This window comes from Phocoena sinus, chromosome 13, assembly GCF_008692025.1.
Source record: "Phocoena sinus isolate mPhoSin1 chromosome 13, mPhoSin1.pri, whole genome shotgun sequence".
NCBI lineage: Eukaryota > Metazoa > Chordata > Mammalia > Artiodactyla > Phocoenidae > Phocoena > Phocoena sinus.
The window spans coordinates 51,618,162-51,646,143 of NC_045775.1; the positions used below are offsets into that span (position 1 = coordinate 51,618,162).

At 38.0% G+C, this 27,982-nt stretch overlaps 1 protein-coding gene across 9 annotated transcripts in view; it reads right to left on the reverse strand.

Annotated features, from left to right (window-relative positions):
• Nucleotides 1-27,982, reverse strand: part of PUS10 (pseudouridine synthase 10) — a 68,842-nt gene that overhangs the window by 11,402 nt on the left and 29,458 nt on the right. For all 9 annotated transcript variants that reach the window (XR_004352836.1, XM_032652782.1, XM_032652778.1 and 6 more), the window contains exons 5-15: nucleotides 19,432-19,466; nucleotides 16,093-16,204; nucleotides 13,602-13,663; nucleotides 13,261-13,306; nucleotides 11,153-11,217; nucleotides 9,556-9,641; nucleotides 8,373-8,498; nucleotides 3,504-3,560; nucleotides 2,555-2,631; nucleotides 2,406-2,461; nucleotides 1,246-1,363 (exon numbers count right to left, since the gene is read on the reverse strand). Coding sequence is in view for 8 of the 9 variants with exons in the window: in XM_032652782.1 (XP_032508673.1) it covers nucleotides 1,246-1,363; nucleotides 2,406-2,461; nucleotides 2,555-2,631; nucleotides 3,504-3,560; nucleotides 8,373-8,498; nucleotides 9,556-9,641; nucleotides 11,153-11,217; nucleotides 13,261-13,306; nucleotides 13,602-13,663; nucleotides 16,093-16,204; nucleotides 19,432-19,466 (840 nt within the window). In the remaining variant the exon portion in view is untranslated. The remainder of the gene's footprint in view (nucleotides 1-1,245; nucleotides 1,364-2,405; nucleotides 2,462-2,554; nucleotides 2,632-3,503; nucleotides 3,561-8,372; nucleotides 8,499-9,555; nucleotides 9,642-11,152; nucleotides 11,218-13,260; nucleotides 13,307-13,601; nucleotides 13,664-16,092; nucleotides 16,205-19,431; nucleotides 19,467-27,982) is intronic.

The following is a 27,982-nucleotide window of genomic DNA, read 5'->3' on the forward strand; positions in this document are numbered from 1 at the left end:
TTCCGGTAATATCATGGGTGTTCCTACAAGTCCTAGATGTAGACCTACCTCTATCTTTTCTTCCAACAGTTTTAGGCATATATACACACAATAATGTAAATTAAATGGGATCACATGCTGTTTTAGTTTTTTTAAACAGCTGCATAATATTCCAACGTGTTCTACCATTTCCTTATTGAAGGAAATTCATTTTTGCTTCCAGTTTTGTTGTTGATTTTGTCACTCTGAACAAAGTCAACAAACATCCTTGTGCACATATCCTTATGCACTGGAGTTTTATTTCTTGTCCTGCCAGTAGTGGAAGTACTGGGTAGAAGACCAGTCTGTTTTTTATTTTTACAGTCACTGCCACATTGTTTTCCAAAAAGGCTGAAACACTTACATTTCTACTGAAAATGTATATAACTAGCCTTCTCCTCCCTCCAACCAACAGGTATTTTTAGTCTCAGAAGAATAAAGTGATGTCTTATTGTTACTTCAATCTGGAGGTGGAACATCTTTTCAAATGATTCTTGGCCATTTGGAGTTGCTCTTTTTTTTTTTTTTTTTTTTTTGTGGTACGCGGGCCTCTCACTGTTGTGGCCTCTCCCGTTGCGGAGCACAGGCTCTGGACGCGCAGGCTCAGCAGCCATGGCTCACGGGCCCAGCCGCTCCGTGGCATGTGGGATCTTCCCAGACAGGGGCACGAACCAGTGTCCCCTGCATCGGCAGGTGGACTCTCAACCACTGTGCCACCAGGGAAGCCCTATTAACAACATGTTTTATTTATGCACTTAATCTGAGCATCAATTCTATTAGATAAGTTCTATTTTCTATTTCCTTTTTGCAAATGGCCAAATATAATAATAGCATTGCTGAGTGTTTTCTATGTGCCAGATTCTATTCTAAGGGCTTTATATGGCTAACCCTGTTTAATTCTTCTAACTAATTTTACAGATGAAGAAACTGAAGCATTAAGAGGCTAAGCAACTTGTCCAAAGTCACACAACTAAGAAATGCAGAACCAGGATTTGCACCCAGACGATCTGTCCTTGGAGTCAGACTCTTAATCACTAGCAACACTGCTTCTCACACAGGTTAGATGAATTGCCCAGTCATTTAACTAGTAAATGGCAAAGGCAAGATTTAGAACCAGGTCTCACAGTCCCCAAAGCCTATGCGCTATGACTTGTTGGTAATAAACGAGAAGACAAAGGACTCTTTTATAGGCAGTAGAAAAATAAAAGAATTAGAGCACTGAACTACCTTTATGTCATCTAGGAATCCAAGGTCCTTCCTCTGTATTGCTTTATTTGTCCATATTAAGGCACTATAGGTCTTGGTCTTTTCTTCTTCACCTTCTTTCATATGACCTATTGCCTCTCTAAACAAAAACAATAAAAGAAAGTTTGTCTGAATATATAAAATACAGACAAGACTTGCCCCAAACTTCTCTTTCTTTAAAAATAGATTTATTGAGATATAATTTACATACAATTCCCCTGTGTAACTGAACGATTCAGTGATTTTTAGTACGTTTACAGAGTTGTGCAGCTATTACCACAATCTAACTTTAGAACACTTTCATCACCCCAGAAGAGAAACTCCGCGCCTATTTGCAATCACTTCTCATTCCTCATTTCCCCCAGCCCTTGGCAACCACTTGTTGACTTTCTGTCTCTATAGATTTTCCTACTCTGAACATTTCATATATTAAAATGTGAATATTGTAAAATACACAATAAGTGATATTTGATATCTAGCTTCTTTCACTTTATAATGTTTTCAAGGTTCATCCATGTTGTAGCATGTATCTGTACTTCATCCCTTTTTATTACTAAATGATATTCCACTGTATGGATATACCACATTCACATTTTGTTCATCCATAGACATTTGGGTTGTTTCTACTTTTTTGCTATTATGAGTAATGCTACTATAAACATTCATGCAGAAGTCTCTGTGTGGATGTACATTTCCATTTCTCGTGGGTATACATCTAGAAGTGGAACTGCTGGGCCATATGGTTACTCTATATTTAACTTTTTGAGAAACTGCTAAACTGTTTTGCAAAGTGGCACCACTTATAATCCCACAGCAATGTATGAGGGATCCAATTTCTCCATATCCTTGCCAATACTTGTTATTTTCTGTCTTTTTGTGAAGTGGGATCTCACTGTGGTTTTGATTTGCATTTCTCTAATGACTAATGATGTTGAGCATTTTTTCATGTATTCACTGGTTATTTTGTGTATCCTTTTTGGAGAAATGTTCACTTAATCATCTCTCCATTTTTAATTGAGTTATTTTCTTATTATTGAGTTGTAGGAGTTCTTTACATATTCTGGATACAAATCCCTTATCAGATAAATGATATACAACCAAAACTCCCCTCTTGAAAACATCTCCAGTGATCCTACCCTTACCTTGTGACAAGCTGCAAGTCACGGACTTGGATTTTGTTAGACGAGTTATTAATTTTCTGTAGTATTAGAGAAAGAAAAACAATTAGCAACTCTAGTTCAGTTACAGAGTTGCAGAAACATGACAATTTCCATGTCATGAAGTGGTTTACCTGCTGAAGTTCCTTAATTTCTTGTGAAGTGAAATGTACTCTATGAGGATTCACCAGCTCAATTGCAAAGGGCCTTCCTGGCAGCACACACCCCGTCATGAAACAGAAACGTGTTGATGGAGTTAACATTTGGGCTAATGCAAGAGGGTTAGGAGGTGTGAAAAAACGAGGTGAGCTCTAGAGGACTGAAAGTTTAGTGACATGACTACATCTGGGGGAGAGAAGAATGTGTGAAAAGAATCAAGGGGCTTTTTGGGGGCTGCTAAACCCCAGGACAGGCAATATGTAAAAACGACTGCTTTCCCAAAAGTCCATGAACAAGCCTGTGTTAATTACAAAATCAAATCCAAACAGCCACTAATTGACTTGGTTACACTAACATAATGTTGTCACATGCAGCTATGCCCAGGTATACCAAATTGAAATACATTCTCCTAGCCTAGTGAAATGAAAAGCTGAGATTCCATGAGAAGAAGGGACTATAAATCTCGAATACCTGAGGATTACTCTCATCATCCTTCTTGTAATGCAACAATGTAAAATGAGAGAAATGAAGGCTAAGAGAGCAGAAGCACTTTTTAAATGAAGACATTTTGCAATTTAAATGAGGTGCATTTTGAAAATTGTACTGGTACTGAAATGTTATTAAAAGGAACAATTAATTATCAAAGTTTTGGAAAAAATCAGGCACCTCTTTGTTAATGCACATAGAAGTCCCTTATAACCTACAGGTATTCAATAAAGATGGCCTCTGAAGAAATGATCCCTGTTAAAACATAGTCATATAATTTACAAGGGTAGCTCCATAATCCACAAGGCTTCCTCACATGGAGAAGCTCTGGGCTCTGCCAACTTTGATTATGACTAAGTGACTACAAAAAAGCTGCTGTCTGAAAAGGGTGATAATCTGAAAGTTAGTTCCAGTCAAGTGATACTGTCACAATCTTACCATTTCCTAATGTTCTCACATCTACATCTTCTCTCCCAGAGGATGAAAAATTAAAGCCTTTGGAAAGCAGATAAAGAAAAAAAAAATCAGAGACATAACAGTGCTAAGACTTTCATTCCCATCCTTTGGTAGAAACCCAATTTGTCTTAAACAATCTACAAGAGAATCCCAAGGAATAGTCATCATCACACCTCTAATCCCAATCTCTACTAAAAATAGCAATGATAATAATAAATACCACTTATTGAGCACTTATTACATACCAGGTACTGAGCTAAAATTCTGCATACATTATTTCACTCAATCCTTTTTATAACCTTATGAGGTAGGTATTAAATAAAAGAACACCAAGCTTCTGAAAGGTTAAGTACTTTGCCCAAGGGAACATGATTAAATGGCAGAGCTAGATGTTTCTGATGTCAAAGCCAGACCTTACTTATCATCCCAGCCCACCATTCCATGGGAAAGCCAAAGGCATGGCACTGTTTGGAGGAAGGCCCCACTACCACCCTGGCTACAAACTTATGGTGAAAAATCTATCTTTCGTCTTTTCCTTGAAACAAAAGAAAACAAAATAAAAACATTATTTGAGAATTAAACTCTATGAAAGGAAGAGGAGGGGGAAAAAAAGGTTTGATTCTAAAAGGAAATTCATTATGTAAGCAAACCTAAGCTGGAACCACAATATAACTAGTATACACTTTAAGATAGATGGATCATCACAGACTAAAAGCTGCTAATATTGGAATGGGAAAGTGGTCAATACAGTGTGGGTGGGCAGGGGAAGTGGTTCCATGATAACTTTCTTAGATACAGAAATAACTGATGATTTCACCACAGGAAAGATTACCATGAGCAGGCATTATTCTAAGTACTTCATATATGTTAACACTATGAGGTAGATACTATCATTATCCCCATTTTACTTATAAAGAAGGTGAGACAGAGACAGCATAAGTAACGTGCCTAGGATCACATCACTGGTAATTGGTAGGGTCAGGATTTGAACCAGGCTGGCAGTCTGGCTCCAGAGACTCTTAATCACTGTCTACACTGCACCACCACAAAGACAGCTGGAAGAGCTCAGACTCGTGCCAACTGGGACAAGCAAGACCAATCAGTCCTCTTGTACCAGGGATTGGGAAAGACTAGGATGTTTTGGAAACCCTGGTCAATCCATAGTTCAGCCACTTTGGAGAGCACAAGATGAGGAAGGACAAGATTGCTGGGAAGGACAGACAGGAAAGGTAGAAGGGAAGGAGGGTCTGTACCATTTTGACAGACATTTTTCTCCTAGGAAAGGTTCAATATGCAAAGGTCCCATGTAGATTTTAGAAAAAGGAAGGCTAAAAGGCTTGAAAAGCGCTATAAAAACTACACTGAAGATTAGTTCTCCTTTCTAGGATGTTTAGCTGTGAAGAAAGTAAGATTTCACCCTTCCTTCACCTTTAAGACATCCCTTTAGCAAGTCAAGGCCAACGCTTGTTGGAAACATGGGCTCCAAGCTGTTGCCTGCCACCCACTGCCAAGGTGAAGTGGGCTCTGCCCACTTCATGGCCCAACATGGCCCAAAGCTGTGGGTCTCCCAGAGAGGACCAACCCAGGACTGGTTAGGTAAAGCCTAGGTATCTAAGGTCGGCCTAGAATTCAAGCTGCTTAGAGGTCTGGGTAACTTGTGCAGTGTTAACACCTGGGGACTAGCCAAGCGGGCAGCCATGAGGGGCACAATGTCAGGCTCTTCTCCAGGGGGAGAATCTACACCAGGCAGGTAGTAGGATTCTGCAGACCATTAAGTCCCAAAGAACCCTCCATTCCATGTCTATACTCCATTGTCAAGCAGCGAATAAACCTATAGCAACATCAGCAGCTTCTAGTCAGAGTCAACAGACTCAAGAGTAGTGCTAACTAGGGATGGATAGCTACATGGAGAGTTCAAAATGGCATCTGGGAAGCTGAAAGATACTCCCTGGGGTGGGAGTGGGGGGCGGTAGTTTGTCTTATACCTGCCCACCTCCATCTCTAATCCAGGCATAATACTGGGGAACCAGGACCCTACAGTGACTAAGCCATAACCTGTGACTGATAGGGGTGGAGGGAATGAACAGGACACAAAGAGGTAGATCTACTAGTGACTACTCAATCAGACCAGAAATCTCATATTCATAAATTAGCCCATAAAACTTCCCACAAATTCCAGCCCATCAATAAGAAAAAAGTACAGAAAACTAGGCTCTTGAGAAGTCCAAAGAAACATTAAATCCAGATTAAGGGAGAAGGGGTATTTATTATATCTTTCAGAAAAATGTTGCAAATTTGGACCCTACGTTGAGAAATACTTCAGGCGGCAAACTTTAAAAAATAATTTGCAATTATGAATAATAAATGACAAAAAAAGGAAAAGGAGTCACTGCCTTAAGTATGAGGAAATATATGCTTAAAATTTAGTTGATTTTTCTAAACTCACATTACGCCTTGCCTTATCCCCCTAATCCTGTGAGTTCTACAGACTTCTGCTCAATGGAACAGATATTTCAAACATACAAACAAACAAACAACAAGGACAAAACCAAGGGCAAGAATGATCAGGAACTGTAAGGGGTTCAATAGTCTGTAGTGGCTCTCATACCTGGGGGCAGATAGACAATGGGACTGAAGAATGGGCAGAGGCCAGATGATGACGGTCTCAGAATATCAAGTTATATAGTTTGGACTTTACCCTGTAGCTAGTCACTGACCAGTTTTCAGCAGGGAACTGACATGACAAATATTTATTCCATAAGTGAAGTAATAAATGTATTAGGAAAACACTTCTTAGACATACTGATTTTGAGAGTGTGTCAAAGTTTTACTTATTAACTAGAGAACTGGCAAGTAGAGAATATGATGTGTCAGTCTGAAGTGGCTGAGAAACAAGTTTGTATCTCCCACTGAGGGGAAGGAGTACTAGTTACTTCTGCTTTATAGAAGTAGCTAGGCTGCTTCATGCAATACTGGTTTATTTTCATAGAGCTGTAAAGCACAGAGGTACAACAGTCAGAACCATTTTCCCAGAGTTGTCAGATGTGAATCACAGAAGTAACGAGTAATGTATCTGAGAAGCACAAGTTTAGCAAATCGATGCTATTAATCAGGCATTTCGAACAACAAGGTTTTATTTCACGACAAGGAGCCAGTTAGCACAGAGGCCCAGAGCTCTGCTTTTTCTCAAGCGGCTCTTAATAAATTTCCTCAGCACACAATTACAGATGCTAAACACACAGTTTGCTTTATTTTCAGTTTGGAGAAATTTTTTTCCCTCCTCAAATGGAAATTGACAACAAATCACCTTCATGAAAGATTTCAAGGGGGAAACATATAGCTATTTCAGAGCCCCCCAACATCCCTCTTGGGAATGGAGGCTTCCTTGGGACCCAAATAATCAGAACAAAATCTTGAATTTTCTTACAGAAAGGGAATAAGGTAGCCCCCCAAAAAGAGTTTGAAGGACACTTTTCATACTAACGCTTTATTTTCACTTCTTCGTAACTTGGATAAGTCTTAGGAGATAATCAGCGTGTAAATATTAAATCAAGTAGGTAAAAGCTCGTGGCAATAGCCCTTTACAGCTAAGATTTTGAAAAATATTACGTTGCTAGGTTACTTTCTTCTCCATTCAGTAAACAATTATTAAAGGCCCTTTTTAAAAGGGCCCACCTACCTGATAGGCAACAAATTATAAGAGGGATATGGTTTTTGAAGTGCTTCTCTTTCCTCTTAACAAGCAGAGAGCTGGACGGGATAGCCATGTCTCATTTTGGTCACCTGCTCGCCATTCCTAAAGCAGGCTTGTCTTAAGGTTTGTCAGAGAAAAAGATGGATGTCTTGGTCTATCTGGTCCTTCAAAAAAGGTGTTCTGGGACTTCCCTGGTGGAGCAGTGGTTAAGACTCCATGCTCCCAATGCAGGGCCACGGGTTCAATACCTGGTCAGGGAATTAGATCCCACATGCCTGCCGCAACTAACAGTTCACATGCCACAACTAAGGAGACTGCCTGACGCAACTAAGGAGCCCACATGCCGCAACTAAGGAGCCTGCCTGCCGCAACTAAGACCCAGCATAACCAAATAAATAAATAAATATTTTTTAAAAAGGTGTTCTAATTATGCTAGGAGACCCACTCCAAAGAGTATGATATACTTACTCATTGTCTACAGTTTCTCCTGATGTACAACATGGTTTCTTGTGATTGAAATCTTAGTCCCTTTCCTCTAGTCTAATCCTAGGTGAAATCAAGGTTTTTTACTCCTTTGACCTGATAGTCCTATTGAGCAAAGAAAGCATATGCCTGACAGGATCTGACTCACCCCACAAACCTGGGCTCATTAATACTTAGGAAATTAAAACAACACAACTACTATTAAGTCTTTGTAAAATGGTAGCTATTGATCTATTTTCTCTAGGCCTGAACTTTATTCTGGGACACTTTAGCCGTTAAGATGGAAGCTGGGCATTTGCCAGTGATTATTCTTGAACAGCACTTGATGTGGAAGCTGTATTTTAATTACCTCATATTCCCAAAAAGAGGCAGAGGCTCAAGGTGTCCCAAGGTCAGAGCTTAAGTGCATTCATTTAAAGTAGTTTCAATTGTTTTGAATTTGCCCAGGAAAAAGCGTAATCTTGAGAGAGGAGAGAAATCCTAGGGCACCTTGGCTCAAATCCAGCCCAGGGCAGAGGAGCTCAGGACACAGCGGTCCCTGTTCACAGGAAGCTGCCAGCCAAGGGGCCCAGACTTGGTGGTGGTTTACAAAATATAGAAATCTTTCCTGCCACCTCCAAGAAGTCTATTCATGAATGACAATGTAAATAAAATATGGATATTATAACACTTACTCTCTGCTTTGAACACTGTCAAAAGATGGTCTGAAATTAATTCTTCCACTGAAGAGTCCAGCTTCCTTTCTCCATCAATTATCCAAGGAGTTTGTGGTAGATTCCTGGAGTATTTATTATATCTCCCTGCCAAAGAAATATAAAGGTCACCTGGATGGAATGTGTGCTTAACACAATAGGATAAAAAGGAAAGCAACAGCTATTTATTGAGTGCCAGTATCCTAGGTGCTATGATATAAAACAAGGCTTAGCCTTCAACTAACTTACAATCTAATTTGGAGAGTCAACACATACACATAATTAAATGAAAAAATTTAAGGTAGCAATAGAACAGATGGCTAAAGACACGGTATGAATCATCAAATGAGTTCTAAAGGAATGCTCAATATACTTATTAATCTTTTTGGCTGACTGAACAAGTTACAATAGTATGGAACACACTATGAATCACTTAAAAAAAGAGCAACTACTGTTTTTATGCCTGGTTAATAACACTCTCAGTGTAATAGTCATTGGTGATAATGTATTCCAAAGAATTCAAACACAGGAAATTTTGAAGTTTTTGTAAGCAAAAAAAAAAAAAACCCTAACAGAATATGACTCACTGTTTTATGAAAAAAGCTACTCCAAGGCAGGTAGCTTTTATTACACCAGGGCAGGGTATTATACTCAAGACTAAAGAGCAATTTCATTTCAGCTATTACTATGAAACAGCTGTAGCTTTCAAAACAAGAACTGTCTACCCGATTTACCTCTTGGGAAAGTCAATGCAACAATTTCTTTTTCCAGGCAGAAGCCAAATGTTTAGTCATTTTGCAGATAATAAAATAACTTTTTTCAGGATTGATTTCATGTTATAAAACATCCTCTCCCTTCTCCTGACCAGTTTCAGGTCTGTACATGTACCCATATTTTTACCTGGCCATCTCTGATGAAAACTATTAAACCTGGGAAGTATCATTTCCCTTCAACATGGCATTTTAAATAACAAATCTCCTGAGTGACCCTTAAGAATGTCTACAGAACCTACAATAAACTTGGTTATCAGCTCTAGTTCTCAAAAGAGTTAACTAATCAGAAATTAATAACAACAGTAAGAAGGAAACAGAGGAGGAGTTAGTTGAGTTTTTCAGAAAGGAGAGAAAATTGACAATGTAAGTATATCCTGGACTAAATATTTTACCAGCCACAAAAACAGCACCATGAGCACATTCAATTTCAACAACACTGCATACAGCCTTTGGTGAGTTTGGAGGACAAGGAAACTGCCTGCAAAACAAAATAAATTTTACAGCTACTATTTTCCAGACATGATATTGAAACACATAACTAAGATGAATCAGCACTGTCTGAGTTACACAGAGCCTGAGTCTCTCAAGGACTAAGCCTCTCCCTAATTTTAAGTTTTGGAACCATAAGGGTCTCTTAGGCCTCTGGAGTACCACTTTTCATACATGAGAGTGGCACTAAGTAAATAAGGGCTCGCTAATAACATTCATGCTCAGGAGGCCTCATGTTCCCAAATGACAGTTTCCAAAATCAACCTGGAGATTTGGGGAAAAAAATGCATCTATATGTAGTGGAAACCTCTCCAGGTTCATTTTGCTATCCATGAACACTTGCTGCTGGCTGACAAGGTCCTCAGTCATTTGGGTAAAGCTGGTGTGCAGTCAGAGACTGGCCACATGAGCATGTCCCACCTGTGGCGAGGGTACTCCAACATTTTTCTTTTTCCTCTTCATTTCAACTATGACCTTGGGAATCAGACCACAGAGCCAGAAAAAGTGGAATATGGCAGAGTCTGTACTTTAGCTAAGAAACTTCAATCCAGCTGAGGACAGACCAGAAAGAGCAATGTATGGCTTTATTCTCTGTCCACCATCTGAGAAATTCCAAAGCCATGGAATGGAATCTACCTGTAAATGACTAGATGTGGACTTAATCCAAAATGCTTGTCTTAAAGTTTTCATTCCGTTTCCCAAGATGTCTTAACAAAGAAAGCACTTAGAAACTCAGGAACTATTGCTTGTAGAGAGTAACTGTCTTTACTTCCTAAAGTTTAATAGGGAATTCCCTGGCAGTCCAGTGGTTAGGACTCTGTGCTTCAACTGCAAGGGGCACAGGTTCAATCCCTGTTCGGGGAACTAAGATCCCACAAGCCATGCAGCGTGGCCAAAAAAAAAATTTTTTTTTAATAAAAATATTTCCATTCTGAGACTCATGTTTAGTCAGAAAAATATATGAAACCTTCGCCATAACTTCTTCTGGAAGGATAACTATGATAATATTTTATTAAATAAAATGAACACACTGAGAATTAAATCTAAGATTTACTGTAGTTCAGTATATTTTAATAAGAAAGGAAACTCAGGAGCCCTTTTCTCCCTCTTCTGGAGATGTACAATAACAGGAAATCCAGGACGAGGGATGTAATGGGGCCAGTAGTAGGCTGGAGAATCAGGAAACCTGGCTCTATGTCCACTCTCTATTGCCCAGTTGAAATCTTAGGCAAGTCAACTCCCTCTTTGGACCTCAATATCCTCCTCTAAAAGATAAAGAAGTTGGACATGATTCATAAATTCAAATATTAATTTGACATTTACTGAACACCACTACATGCCAGATACTGAGCCAGGGATTGGGGATATAATAAAGATTAAGACACAATCCTGTTCCGTAAAATATATCCAGTCTTGTTTTAGAGATAATGCAGATTATTTCTAACATTCCCTTTATTCTAAAATTCCATGATTATTTCTTGTTTCTATAATTCTACTTACTTGCGGAAATCCTCTTCTTTAATCTTATTCAAAGCTTTCATAACTGCCATTCTAGTGAATACTGACTATATAGGGTAAAATGAAAAGAAAAGACATTTTATCACCTATATAAGAAAACATCAGAGTTGAAACAAAGAACATGGTTGGAGAAATTATATCATTTTAAACCATACTTAAAAGGGAGAAATACTTAAAAACTTCAAGAAAATAAATGAAGCACAAGTGTTCATACTGTCAGTTCTGTGATTGGTAGACCCTATAACCCTTCTCTTCAATCTAGTCTATGTCTATAATACCAGGTGGATCTAGCAGAATGTCTTCTTCACTGCACTCTCCCATTCCCCTCAAAATGTGGTATTCTTCAAATACAAAAATGATGACATTGCAGGAAATGTGCTTTGAATATTTTTTCCTAGACCTCAAAAGAAATTTAGACTGACCCATCTACCTTTTCTTCCCTACATCCCTTCAGGGGCCACGGTATATAGTTTAGGAGTTGGCTGCCAGGGTAAGGGGTAAAACAGAGCCAACCAGGCTGACTTGGCATCTAGCAATTCAATATCACTCACCAACCTCTGAGAAAGTAAATGAATCCACTATACTGAATAAAAGGGCATCTACAAATGTCCCACTCTGGGTTTTTTAAAATAAGAAAAGCCAAACCTCATGGTAGACATGCTAGAACTAATTAGTGCATATATTTGTGGTCATTATGATAAATCACAATTATTTCTTCTGTTATGAGAAATTATACTTGACTGAAAAGAAGAATAATGTAGGTATCTAAACAGTTTATCATCAAAAACTGATTTTCTAAACCATATTCTGGGGAGCCCTAAGGTGTCGTAGGGTTAGAATTAAAAATTAAGTGCCTGTTTGTTAAGATATGAAATCTTAGGCCTGAAAGAATCTCAAAAGGTCATTCAAATTATTCCCAGCCATAAGGCAGGAAAACTACATTTAAGACTATACAACACCTACTGGCCAAATGGCGTGGTGTCCATGATCGTTTGACAAAAACTTCCTTACTCTATTATTTGATGCTGGTACTTATATACTTCCTCAAAGATAACAACAAATAAAACTAGATCTTTAATATAAATATGGCTTACAGCTCATTTGGGCAGAGCTTCCCAAGTGGTATGGCAAAGCATACCACTGGGCCACAGTTGTGCCCAGATCCCTCTAGTTCACAAGGGCTGAGGGGCAGGGCCTGGAACAATGAGAACCCCCAGGCCTATTGCTTACAACTTAGAGCAACTTCATCTGTTAACCTCAGGGTGCTGGCCAAACATGGTAATGTTCTAGGTATACCATGATGTGAGAAAAGGAGGCAAGAAGTGTTTTAGGCTCCCTGCATTTCTGATTATTTCCACACAGGGTATTTGGCATATGTTACAAACTCCCCAACCCTCCCCTCCCACCCCAGGCAAGAGGAAAGACCAAAAGATGTATCTTTGGCAATAAACTTATATTCTTTTTAACAACCACAGCAGCGAAATGGATGTCGGTAAAACTAGGAATGCCTGAGTCTACACAAAACCAGTTAAGTAACTGGGGTGTGAAAGCTTGCCAATATCATACCATGCTATTCTATCCAGGCATAATAGAAACTAAAAGTACATGCTAACTAATTTTTCTCATTAACACGAAGACCAGCTCACATCAGACAGTAAAGGAGAGTTTAAATAAAATACCTTTTGGCAAATGTAGCCTGAAATAGGCGCTATTAATTCAGGACTGTTCTAAATAAAATAATTTACTTTGGATTATATTTTCAAAATACCGATTTCTAGAAAATAAATATTAGACAAAAGTTTGGAATGGTGATGATACTGAACAGGTATTTTCCCAGATGACATAATCTTGGGGAAACAATCCAGACACTGACACAAGCATGAGAACATTTGTGTGTTACGACTTCCCAGCCAAAGGCAAAGGTGTTGAGAACTGAAAAAATGGAAATAAATGTAGCAAATAGAAATATTTAAAGACTGATTCTTAGTATAATAGATTGCCAACATTTGTAATGCATATCCTTTTTGTTGTTAATTTGAATATTCAGCTCAGACAAAACTCACTAAAGAGTAAGAAGCAGGAATCCTTACCTGTTTGTTTTTGGCTGGCTTGAAACAATCTGGGCATATCGCACGTCTAAGTAAAATTCAAGGTAATATAAAAGATTAATGAGTTTATTTTGGGGAGGATAAAATTCAAATATATTTTATACAACATGGCTGCTAAATTCAGGATATCAGAAGCAGACAAAATGAACCCTATATGAGCTGCATTGGTTTGCCTAGACCCTTATGTCAGACAGCTCACAACCTACTAAGACATGACAAGTTCTGACAGGCTCATTAGAAAGAAGAGCAATACTATTTTCATGAAAATCAAAAAATATTAACAATGTTGCACAATTGGCATTGTTGTTTACATTGTAACTTACAGGAAGTGGCAATCCTCAACTGTTTCTGGGTGAGCAAAGACCACACTCACTTCAAACAAGCTCTAAAAATTATAAAGACAGTTTAAAGATGAGCAAAAGGAAACTAACATCTAACAACTTATGAATGGAAACAGAAATTAACTCTCAAAGGTTGGCTCAGAAAAAGAGTGACAAGAAAAACTGGAAATACTACTGTTTTCATATCAGCTTGTTCACAGGGCAGCTGTAAAGGAAATCGTCTTTTTTTTTTTTTAACTTCTAAAACTCAATCATCAGTGATCCTACAAAAAACAAGTTTAAAACAAATTTTAAAATAAATTTGTATGATTTTTTGTACATGTATACATTTTTGTACAAGTATATTTTTTCTACATGTATAAATTTTGTATAAGATTATACAAAATTCCACACTGAGAAAAATATATAAATGTACAATTAGGTATGAAGATGAATGAGAATTCAGGGAATTGGAAAGGGATAACTGAAAGAAATGAAGAATTACTCCTGTCAGTACTATGATTAGAATTATTAGCAAAGCAAATAGCACTTTATGCACATGCTTAAAAACTCTGTATGAGGGCTTCCCTGATGGCGCAGTGGTTGGGAGCCCGCCTGCCGATGCAGGGGACACGGGTTCGTGCCCCGGTCCGGGAAGATCCCACATGCCGCGGAGCGGCTGGGCCCGTGAGCCATGGCCGCTGAGCCTGTGCGTCCGGAGCCTGTGCTCCGCAACGGGAGAGGCCACAACAGTGAGAGGCCCGCGTACCGCAAAAAAAAAAAAAAAAAAAAAAAAAAAAAAAACTCTGTATGAGGCTTGTTTTAAGTGCTCAAACTTCTTAACGGATTTGACTTTTAAAAGCAAGATCTTAATTTTTTGCTTTATTAAAAAAGTGATCATAATAAATTATAAAATAATCAAACAGGATGGGTTTTCAATCCCATTCCACTGAGGTAGAACCAGTAACAGTTTGGCATGTTTCCTTCTAGCCATTTTTATGAATATAAACATAAATGTATATACTTCTTTGTATATTAAACAGACTTGGAAAATTGCTTAATTCAATTAATATTGCATCATGAACATCTTTTCCACTCTAGGGACTGTTGGACGTTTAAGTTGTAGTTAAGTTTTTTCTGTTTTTAAAAAATGCCACAATGAACATCCTTGTACACAAAAAAGCACAAGTTCATACTCTATATACATTTACCTCCATGGAGATTATACAAAATTCCACACTGAGAAAAATATATAAATATCATACCATATAACAATTTTTCCTTTTTTATTGTGTTCTATATTTACTGATTGCATTGGATCGTCAGCAGGCCTATTAGCGACTCTATAATCACAATAGTGAATAGCTAGATTTTTGCTCTAATCTACAAAATAAAATTAAAATTGCAACACATTCCTTTTACTCAAGAAAACTTCATTCATCCTGAATCCATTAGAACATTACCGCATCTTTTGTTTTTTATTTTCTGTTCTCACTGATTCAACATGTAAAATTATCTGTGCTTCAAACTGAAATTTGAGGTTAAAATATTTTGCATCAATGACTTCTCTAATTTCCAAAGTACTTTCATCATCTCATTTCCTCTTCATACTATCGGTGAAGTGGTTTTATTCTCTATTCTGTTAGTATTCAGTTTAAAGGACAGAGCTTACTCTTACTAACAGAGGGAAACAGAGCTATATAATTCAGAACGAGGAAAATTTTTTAATTACTTAGCTTTGAAAGATGGTTTTGTGACTTTACTTGAATAGGGGTGTGTCTGATATTCAGGGAATTTCCTTCATGCAAAATGATGAAGCAATGAGGCCATACTATTAAAGTCTAATTTAAGAGGAGCTGGGAATATGTCCTCTTTCCATCTCTGGAAACCTATTGAACTCTTCCCTAAAATTCAATCCATTTCAAAGGCTGAGGCAAGGTCTGCCTTGGAATAGGGGAGATGGTAAGTGTTCTGGTTTCAAAGGCAGTCTGCTTAAAATTAAACAGAGGGACCTGAGATACCAACAAGGTGGGATAGGTTGAGCCCATGCTCACTGTAGTTGAATAGGGTCTGTCTGCATATTTGAAAACAAAATTAGCCACAGATAACCAAAATTAAACAGTCTAGAGATGACTCCACACTTGTTCCTAGTTATTTATGTTTAGCTTTGTATCAGTAAATCTGTCTATCTAATTAAACTATAAATATACTAAAGGCAAAGATTCACTTCTAACCTTTTAAGGTCAATTAGGATACACTACACCTGTTATAAGTGTCTTGGATCACAAAGAAATCTTTAAAAAAAAAAAAAAGACGCAAAGAAAAACTTTAACCTCAATTTAAGACTGTTAGAAATTAACATTTTAAAATCTTAAAAAGCCTTCATTGGATTATTGAAAGAGAAGATTCTTTTGGATAACCAAAACTCTGCCATTTAATGAAATAAAACTAGTAAAACCACAGAATAAAATTAACAATGCTGATGACCCAATACCTTTCCATCAATGGGAACACCCAGTTCCTCTGAAAACAGGGGGTGAGTTATCCATTTGTAGGCTTCTTTTAGCTGAACTGTATCATTTCTTTCCAGCGACAGACTCTGCTTTCTGAATAACATAAAAATTAATTCACTGACATGAAAAGCTTCATTTTTATGAAAGTAAGAATTTATGTGATTATTAAAAAGTATATATTATTGAGTGCCTACTATGTCCCAGGCACTATTGTACACATTAGATAGAAAGCAGAGACCAAAGCAGACAAAAATTCCTCAGTTCATGGACCTATATTCTAGTAGAATCAAGAAACTGCTTTTTTTTAATGGCATATAAGACAGTTTTTGAAGCTTCAAAGACAAAAGCATACAAATGAGGTTTTTCTGAGATAGAATTGCCAGATTCCAGGATTTATACATCAGAAGATGGAAAGGTGGAATAGAGAGGATTATTTATTGCTTAGAAACTACAAACTGTGTATTACAATAATCTCAGACCAAAAATGTTTGTATCTACTCTCTTCCTGATAATGGGGGCTTACTTTTGGGAAATCAATGTAAAAGCTGTACTTCTCTTTACTGGTAAAGAAGAAGTATCAAATCCTAAAGTATCAGTGTTCTAGAATGCTCATCAATTTAACAACATATAAATATCTCAATAAATATTTTACATTCCCCCAAAATCTACTCATGAGCCAATAAATAGGTTTGGGGAAATCCCAATTATGAGTTCTAGCTTTTAGTTTGTAACCTAAAATGAGACAGAAAGGAACTGAAGAAAAAGGAAAGAAAAACATGGTATGGTAATATTTAAACAGTCCTACTCTGCAGTATCACTATTAAACAGGCCGTATCATTCAAATAATTAAAATTTCAAATCAGTCCTATAGCTATTTACAGGACTGCTTTTAACAAAAGAGGTGTTTAGGCCAACTTGTGAATCATTTCTTTCAATGTCCTATTTTCACTATTAGAAAGGACAATATAGTCAATATCCATTGTAATTTAATTCCTCAAGACCAAAAGACACTAAGAATTACAGGTAGAAAACAAAAAATAATTTAGCTAATGGCTAAACTTAATTGATCTAAATACACACACACACACACACACACACACATAAAGACCACTGTCCCTCTAAAAAATGCAAATTAAGAAATAGTTGATCTACCCATTCTTATCCAGCTGAGAATAACTGGTTAAACAGAATGCTTTCATATGCTTTGGGATTGTGGTTTAACAATGAAATACTCTGATAAGCCCTACATCTGACAAAAAAATTAAGTTACTTCCTTACACTTAAGAACTTATTCAAACACTGAGCGTTTTAGCTTCATAAACTGTTCCTAGTTCTCTATCAGAAACATTTTAGAAATTTTCAGACTATCTTGATATTGTATCAACAGTTTAACTAATGATGTTTGCATAAAATAGCATCGCAGTTGAAAAGTAAATAATTAAGGTATGAGCACACATTTTAAAGAATAAAAAGGTGAAACAGAAAACACAAGAACAGAAAACCCTTCAAAAATTGTTTAGACTCTAGAGAGTACAAAGGATTGTAGCCAAAGCCAATCCTAAAAATGGATTAAAACATGACTCATTATATATTTAAGAAAACTGATACTTTAAGTCCCTCATGTCTCTGAAAAACATTTAAAGCATGTTAATCCAGTTTAAAAACTTCAACAGGAATTTTTTCCTTCCAGATTAAAGAGCTATAAGAAAGCGTTAAGAGACGTTTTGGAAACAACCTCACATTTAAGGCAAAAATATAATACTTAAAACTCCATATTTTCAATCCTGCAAGTTGAATGTGGCTAATAGCTTTTCTAATATAATTTAGGGTGAATGTTTTCACAAAGGTCCTTAGCTTATGGCTGATGGTCCTTTAGGGGAATCAGTAGTCTTAAGGTAAATTCAGTACCAATTTAATACTTAGTAACTGCATTTCCCTCTTTCCTCTGCTAGATAACTAATGATGAGGATATTAATTAGGATCACTTTTGCTATAGATACAACAGGATAACCATTCTAAAGCAAACATGAACCAAAATATCCAATACATTTTTCCCTAAATTCCTTGAATCAATTCTTTAACGGCAATTCCTCCACAACCTTTCGATATTAGAATGAACTAGGGACACTGAGAGAAAAGACTACTATTCTATATTTTTTTCTGTTCTAGTATCCCTATATTGATCAGGATCTTTTGGAAGAACTAAGCTTAGTTTAAAATCCTTCAATAAGAAATAACAACAGCAAGCAAGGTAGATGCAAATTGGAAACATTTAAAAAATAGCATGCTCTGACTTGACTATGCTAACAAATTTCTAACAAACACAGGATCAAATTTTATTACGCCAGAATCACAAGCATTTGAGACTAATTTAACATAACCTAACAGAACCCCCAAACCTTTAATAAATATGTGGTTATTACCCTTTTAAAAATGCAGATGTGAAATACAACACACACAAAAAAGCCAAATCAACTAATTTTCTACAAAACACCAAGTATGAGATTCTGATACAGAAATTTATACTTCTCTCTGTGGTTTTCTTTCCAGAGTACACAGGAAACTCCAGTAGTCACATGGTCCTTTTCATACTGGTATAAATTTTTTAATTTCAAAATCCAGAAAGCTCTGGGAAATTAAAGATTTTTTTCCTTAACTCAGTTGGCAACCAAACTCTGACTTGAACATGTGAGGCTATTTATTTAGACTTTGTTTATCAAATTTATTGTGACTATTCATATATTTCACTGCAGAAATATTAATGTTTGATTATATAGTACAATCCCAGACCCTGGAGGAGACGGGTATATTATATATGGTATTTATACTGCATTACATTTCCAAAGTCTAAAAAATTCTAAATTTCAAAACACATTTGGCACCAAGGGTTTCAGATAAAGGATTGTGGACCTATGTTTTCTATGTCTTATCTATGTATAAACTCACTGTTGTTCTGCCTTAACTAGGACTTTACTATGTATCTTTTATAGCATAATTAGTTTTATAATTTAGTTTCTAAGACCAGTATAAAATGTGTTCCTTTAAAATAAGTTGCCAAACTACATGCATTTACATTCATGATAAATCTACCAAAAAAAAAATGAGTCTGCTTTAATAGACTACTAATATGCTGTGCAAATAAACCAATTAAACAAGGTTAACACCTTAAATATATACAATAAAAATTTCCTCTTTGTGCCGATTTCTCTAGCAGCTAGTGAACTCCGTCTAAAAAAAGAGATAGTAGTAGTAAAAGTACTTTAAGAATCAGGTAGCTTATATTTAAAGGGTAGTAAAAATTCCCTACCTAAATTACTTACCCCATTTCCTGTTTTACCAGCAACCATGCAGCATGCTGTAGGCAATTTAGTCACACCCAGAAAGAAAAGGGAAAAAATGTTCATTGAAATTTGGTTCCAATATCATTAGTAAACTGCTTAAGTAACTGCCTAATCAAACTCTCCTTTTCAGGAGAGGAGTTAGTGTTCAGAAATGCAGCAATGACCTCAATCTCATTTAAAATCAGAAGTGAGGTAAGATGCCACTTTGTAGTGCTGGCTTGCTGTGGCCTACGAATTCAACGGTGGTATCCCCCTCCTCCCCACAGATTTCTATTTCTCATTAATGAGTTACAAGTGTTTTTTAATATGGGTAGCTTATATATATATTTTTAAATATCTTACTATTTCATAGGGGAAAGCTCAAAGTGATTGAGGAGTACATACTATGTCTCCAAAGGACTCAGTTTTGTTTTTTTAATAGAGCTAACATTTTTAACTCTAATTAATGATATCCACATATAAGTGTTTAGGAGTAAAATGTGCTAATGTCTATAACTCACTTTGAAATACAACAAAAACTAAGATGGGTGGCTGGATAAATTGATAGGTATATAATAAAGCAAATAAAGAAAAATAGCAACAAGTATAGAATCTAAGTGGGTATATGGGTGTTCACTGTACAATTCTTTCAACTTTAATATAGTTTTGAAAATTCTCATAATTAAATGCTAGGGAGAATGTTCTGGGAAGGATTAATAAAAAACTGAAAAAGTTGCTAAAATGAAAACAATAACATTCACAATCATGGTCGTTATGAGGATTAAGTGAAATTCATATAAAATGCTTTGCATGGTAAGTGTGTGACAGTAAGATTTCTCAGTTTGCCATTAGACTCCCACAGCTTTCACCTTAAAGAAAGGTAATACATGGCCTGCCTCGTATATACAGCATTCTGTGAACATGACAGAAGCATACGTGTGTAAGTCAATAAAATGCCATAAGTAGTCTCTGCTTCTACATGTCACAAAAATGGCCAGTCACATCCACTTCAAGACCTGGAGAAAGAGAGGGACAGAGAGAGCAAGACACAGAGAGAGAGACAGGGAGACAAAGACAAAGAGAAAGAGAGACAGAGAGAGAGACAGCTTTTGTTGTTCATATGTAGAACCCTGTCCTTTTAAACTTCAAGTGGCTGGTGGGGCACCAGAGACTGCTAAAGACTTAGGATCATTTGGAAACATTATGTGCATTACTTTGTTCAGACATGAGCCAAGCAGAATAAATTAATCACTAGCTAGGTAAGAACTAGAACTGTTCCCAATGCCTAAATGTCTCATCAGTACCTTCTGATCTGTTAGTTTGTTTACTTTGCTAGCTCAAACTAATACCATTTATAGCACTGCAAGACACCTTCCTTCTTGCCTTCCATTTACTCAAGCTCTCTCTGAAAGTGCACGGGCATGGTGTAATACACAAATTATGAGTTGTCAGAAGACCTGGCTTTAGGCTTTACCAGATTTCTGGCACTCTGTTTCCTAATGTATAAAATAAGAGAGTTAGACTAAGATGATTGTAATTTAAAATTTTCTGGATGGCTAAAGGTCATCATTAATGGACATTACTTAGTATACTGTTTTGTAACAGGGGCTATTAAGACTTATAGGACTTTGAGATCATAGAAAAAAATAAATAAATAATAAAAAAATAAATAAATCGACTAAAGTTGAAACCTCGTATTCAATGTTACCCCACCTTCCTTCAGCCTCCATACTTTATTTAACAGATCAATAAATACTTGTTTCTTCATCTGTAAAGGGATATTAATACTCCCCTTGCAGAGATATTATAAGGATTTAATGAAATTATATATGTAAAGAACCAAGTAAGATTCCTGGCATGTACTTAATAAATGGTAACTATTACTGTCATTTTTTTTTTTTTTTTTTTTGCGGTACGCGGGCCTCTCACTGTTGTGGCCTCTCCCGTTGCGGAGCACAGGCTCTGGACGCTCAGGCTCAGCAGCCATGGCTCACGGGCCCAGCCGCTCCGCGGCATGTGGGATCTTCCCGGACCGGAGCACGACCCGTGTCCCCTGCATCGGCAGGCGGACGCTCAACCACTGCGCCACCAGGGAAGCCCTTACTGTCATTTTTGAATTAAAACCTCATCTGTATTTCACAAGTAATAAAATTATTATCCCTTTAAAGACTTAAAAGGCTTGATCCCTTTCCCTCACGTCCCAAACTGCTCTGCTATAAGCAGTTCTGGAACCTCCCTCATCAATGAAACCCTCATGGGTATCTGAGCTATAGAGAACTATCTGTCCTTTTTTTAAGGGAACTCAGACTCTTCTGTCCTTTTATATTGACCTTTTTCTCTCCTCTTTTGAGGCAAACTCTGTTCCCTATGGTCACTTCCAGATGATGCCATCAAGTCTGTAATCCACCTGCCATCCTCTGATTATAAAGTAGGGTAGAACTGGAGGTTGCCAAGGGAAACCAGATTACCACGTGTAACATGTAAAATTAAATCAAATGTCTTCAGTACCTGAGATTTGTTAAAGGGTTTTTCCTTCCTAATCCTTTGCAGGCTCCCTGCTTAAGCACGCCAGCAGGTTGGACTGAACTAATCACACAGCAGGGGCTGGAAACCTGAATCCCCAAGTAGTCAGTGTTGCTCAATTATTCAATTTTTATCACGTGCTAATAATGCCTTGACCTGCTTCTGATGAGGAAAAAGAAGTACATTTCCCCCTTTCAGTCACCAAGATAATTTTAATAAATGTTCTTTTCCTTAGTGGAAAAAATTCATTCTCTAGAGTAAGCAATTTAATTCTTCCTCCGCAACAGAACCAAATGGCATTATAGTTATCAAGTTTAATCAAATCTGATACCAAAGGCAGCATGTCACCTCCTGAAAATTCAGAAACCACAGAATTTAATCCTGGGCTCAGCTTTGTTAAATGGGGCAGTTGAATAACGTGCTTGCTAAAAGTGCTTGTGCACTCTGGCCATACACAGACATACAGACACACACACACATAAGCATATACCTGTATACACACATCATGGAAACTCTATGCCTGGGAATTTTTTTTTTCCTTTTTTTTTTTTTGGCTGCGTTGGGTCTTTGTTGCTGTGTGCAGGCTTTCTCTAGTTGTGGTGAGCAGGGGCTACTCTATGTTGCAGTGCATGGGCTCCTTGTTGCGGTGGCTTCTCTTGTTGCGGAGCATAGGCTCTAGGCGTGTGGGCTTCAGTAACTGCAGCAAGCAGGTTCGGTAGTTGTGGCCCACGGGCCCTAGAGCACGTGGGCTTCACCAGTTGTGGTGCATGGGCTCAGTAGTTGTGACTCCTGGGCTCTAGAGTGCAGGCTCAGTAGTTGCAGCGCAGGGGCTTAGTTGCTCCACAGCATGTGGGATCTTCCTGAACCAGGGATCAAACCTGTGACCCCTGCATTGGCAGGCGTATTCTTAACCACTGCGCCACCAGGGAAGTCCAGGGAATGGCTTTTAAGCTTAGAGTTCTGAGCTGGGGGTGCATCCAGCACCAAACTATGAGAGTGGGTTACAGTAAGGCCAGGGATTGAGGCTGATTCAAGCAGAGGTGGAAGGAAGGAAGAACAGAGAGAGAAGGGGAGGAATTAAAAATGGCATGTTGTCACATATGGATCAATGGAACAGAATAGAGAGCCCAGAAATAAACCCACACACCTATCATCAATTAATCTTCAACAAAGGAGACAAGAATATAAAACAGGAAAAAGACAGTCTCTTCAGCAAGTGGCACTGGGAAAGTTGGACAGCTGCATGTAAATAAATGAAGTTAGAACACACCCTCACACCATGCACAAAAATAAACTCAAAATGGCTTAAAGACTTAAACATAAGACATGACACCACAGAACTCCTAGAAGAAAGCATAGGCAAAACATTCTCTAATCGTACCAATATTTTCTTAGGTCAGTCTCCCAAGGCAATAGAAACAAAAACAAAAATAAACAAATGGGACCTAAACAAACTTACAAGCTTTTGCACAGCAAAGGAAACCATAAAAAGAATGAAAAGACCACCTACAGAATGGGAGAAATTATTTGCAAATGATGCAACCTACAAGGGCTTAACCTCCCAAATATACAAACAGCTCATACAACTCAACAACAAAAAAGCAAACAACCCAATTGAAAAATGGGCAGAAGTCCTTAATAGACATTTCTCCAAAGAAGTCATATGGATGGCCAATAGGCACATGAAAAGATGCTCAACATCACTAATTATTAGAGAAATGCAAATCAAAACTACAATGAGGTACTACCTCACACCGGTCAGAATGGCCATCATTAAAAAGTCTACAAATAACAAATGCTGTAGAGGGTGTGGAGAAAAGGGAACCCTCCTACAATGTTGGTGGGAATGTAAGCTGTACTGCTGGAGAACAGTATGGAGGTTCTTCAGAAAACTAAAATTAGAATTACCATATGATTCAGCAACCCCCTCCTGGGCACATACCCAGAAAAAACTATAATTCAAAAAGGTACATACACCCCTATGCTCATTAACAGCACTGTTCACAATACCCAAAACATGGAAACAACCTAAATGTCCATTGACAGATGAATGGCTAAAGAAGCTGTGGTACATATATACAATGGAATACTACTCAGTTGTAAAAAACGAATGAAATAATGTCATTTGCAGCAACATGGATGCAAGTATTATCACACTAAGTGAAGTCAGAAAGAGAAAGACAAATGCCACATGATATCACTTACATGTGGAAACTAAAATATGGCACAAATGAACCTATCTACAGAACAGAAACAGACTCACTGACATAGAGATCAGACTTGTGGTTGCCGAGAGGGATGGACTGGGAGTCTGCGGTTGGTAGATGCAAACTATTACATTTAGAATGGATAAGCAGCAAGGTCCTACTGTATAGCACAGGCAGCTATATCCAATCTCCTGGGATAAACCATCATGGAAAAGCATACAGAAAATCACGTCTATGTGTATAAAACTGAGTCACTGTGGTGCACAGCAGAGATTGGCACAGCACTGTGAATCAACTACACTTCAATAAAAAGAAAAAAAGGCATGTTGGGGAACTACAATTCAGTAAAGTTGGAGCTTGGGGTATGTATGTGTGTACATAAATGTGAGTAGGGGTTCAGAGACTAGAGATGAAACTGGAAAGGTCAGCAGATTTTGAGTGCCAAGCTAGGGCATGAATCCAAAGATTGAAACCATAACATGAAGTGCCACATTATGTGTATACAAATTCCCATGGCAGCACATTTGATCTTCTATAATTGATCAAGTCACAATATAACCATCATCTTCACACTATCATTTTTCTTATGCGGTAGCTTAAGAGAAAAATAAAGTATTTCTTGTACAAAAATATTTCTTTATTACACATAGGAAAATACAGTGTGAAACAGGCATATGTTCAGAAAAATGTCAGAATGACCGTAAAAAAGACAATCCACTTCTTTCATATTTGTTGCCTATCTGGCCCTTACAGACACCTGAATCTGTAATTCTTGACAGAGGGAAACAAACACTAGACTCTAAATATTGTGTGAGCACTTTGCAAGGTGGCTTACCTCTCTGAGTCTTGGTTTCTCAACTATAAGATAAAGGGGCTCAACACTTCATTATTTGGGGGGTACCTCCTATGTGGTGATATCTTTACTGAGAAAACAGACCTGAAAGACTAGTTTCTGCCCATAAGGGAACTCGTGAACTAGGAGAGAATAAAGGTAAGTAAAATGATAATAAAACCATAATAATGATTAATAATATTAATACAAATAAAAATACAGAATGGTAGGGGCTGTGACAAGGACATATTCTGAGTGGACACTTAGGGCATCTTCAGCTCAGCCTTGGCATTAGAGTTATCAAGAAGTGACACCTAATCTGAGCTCTGAAAAATCAGGGATTGAGAATTAACTGGGTGAAGAGTGGGGAAAGTACATTCCAAACAGAGGAAACTGTTGTGCAAAGGTCACGGAGCATGAGGAAGGTTCTGGGAACTAAAGGTTAGTGGTCCCTAAAGAGCTGAGGATGTGTGGCTGCGAAGTGCGAAGGAGGAAGCAGGACTAAGGTCATAGAACTAGTGTACCCATGCTAAGAGGTTTAGATTTTACACTTAAGGCAATATGGTGCCACAGAAGGATTTTAAGCAGTGGAGTAGCATGGTCACATTTGTCATCAGGAATGCTCACTCTGGTTGCAGTGGGAACTAGAGGAAGAAGATGGGAACTAAGGGAAATGAAGACGTTTCGTAAACAAAAGCAGTAATTCAAGTAAGAAATAACACATATGGCAGTGGCGGTAGGAATGGAGAGGAGGGGGCAGCTGTAAGAGACAATAAAGACACAGACCAGCAGGACTTGGTGATCGACAGTGGTGTTGGGGTTTCTAAATTACCACTAATGCCCTTGAAACTCTGAAGTCTTTTGAATCCTACACATCTCTTGGACTCATTTATAATTACAAGGGTAAAGCAAATATAGACGTGCACCAACAGGGAAATGACAATAGTTGTGTGGGCAGCTATAAGTACTACGCCCTGCTCTTTCTTCTTCTCCCAACACACACACACACACACACACACTCTCTCTCTCTCTCTCTCTCTCTCTCTCTCTCTCTCTCTCATGTATTTTTCTTGCATACAAATAGCCAGTTGGGAACTAGGCTCAATAATGATGTTAGTAACAACAGAAACTCTTATTCCCTCTTCCTACCCAGCAAAACTGCCTGAGCTTTCCTCCTCCTCCTCCCCACCCTGCAGTCTGCAACACTTTGAACATCTGCCTGCTCTTCACCTTGGGTCAGGTTTGGTGTCAGGAATGGTGGCAGAAAGAGAGGTAGGGAGAATATCCTCCTAGAACCCCTCTAGACTCTTCCACTTAGCTATCCCCATGTCTCCTCACCACCGTCACCTCCCTGCCACTCTTCTTTTCCCCAGAATCTCGGATGTCAGACCTGTGATGTAAAACTAACACACTGAGTCTGGATGTCTCTTTTGATAAATAAATGTCCTGTTAGCCGTAATTAAAAAGCCACCCCAATCCTCTACATTTTCTTTCTCCACAGGGTTGAGAAAAACGAAAATGAAGCCAGACATTTTCTAATTTTCTGTTCTTTTTATATAGCATGTTAAAAAGTATAGAACTGTTATTTACTGCGGAACGTAATTTTCTCTCTCTTTCTCTAAGGATATTATCTCAACCTCAAAGGTTTTGTGTTTTTCAGCAAAAAAAAAAAAAAAAAGTATGAGGGTCCCTGGGGAGCAGAGGAGAAGGAAAAACCTCCTTCCTCCCATTCCCCCTTTCTTCCTCTTACTCTGATCATTGGATAGATATAAATTGCCACTGCTGCTGCTGCTGGGAACCTGGGTAAGACATGCTGGATATGGTCCGGAGTGACTATAGTCAATGCCAAATAACATTGTGTCCATGTGTGGTAGGCATATATTAGTAGACAAAACAGACACAAATCCCTGTCCTTACAAAATTTATAGTCAAACAGAAAACAAGCAAAATAAGTAAACAAATCACATGCTGTTTTATGTGATAAATGCAATGAGAAATGATAAATAGAGTGGAGAAAAGTAACAGACAGGAAAGAGGAATGGAAGAAGAGCAATTTGCAATTTTAAACAGGGTAGTAAGGGAAAGCCTCACTGAGAAGGAAAAATGATATGAAGGAGGTGAGGGAATAAGCGATACATATATCTGAGGGAGAAATATTTTAGGCAGAGAGAATAGCAATGCAAAGGCCCTGAGGCAGAAGTGTGCCTGTTGTGTCCAATGTGGCTGGAACAGTCAGGAAAGAGAACAAGTATCAAGTGATGAAGTCAAAGAACTAAGGTGCAGTGGTAGGGCAGGGCCAGTATAGGACCTTGTAGGCAATTAAAGGACTTTGATTTTACTCTGAGGGAGATGGGAAGACATAGGAGGGTAAGCAAAGGAAGGACATGAATTGATTTACTTTTTAAAGTGGTAGGGGACAAGCATGGAAGCAGGGACAGCTTTTAGGAGGCTACTGAAAAAATCCAAGCAATTGCTCAACCTGCCTCTGGATAAAGGAAATGATTTTGACAGGTACAGCAAGGAGAAGGATTAGGGTCTTTTCCAGTCTTGGATCTCAATGCCTTCAAACTAACCCTTGTTCAACAGTCCTCAGCACTTTTGCTGAAAGAATAAGTTGAGGCTTTAACAGCTAAAACCCTGTCCTAGGTCTTGGCTTGTAACCCTATGCCTCACTGTGCTGGATTATTCCCTTCCAAGAAGGAGCTCCCAGTGCACAGGTAGCAGGCAGGAGGTACCAGGCCCAGGCATCTCATCTGTGCCCTGCAGTACATCTCCACAGGCACTGGCCTTCAGAGCCAGAGGCTTCTAGATAGTCATCATGGATAAGAAGATCAAATAGTCCATCTTGATGGGACTGGGGAGGAGGGTACACTGAGGACAGACAGCTGGCATGCATAGACTACAGGCCCCAGAAAAGTTCTGACCATGGGATTCATAGTGGCCAGGATCCTGTATATAGCAGACTCAGTCTAGGGAGTTTTCTGGATTC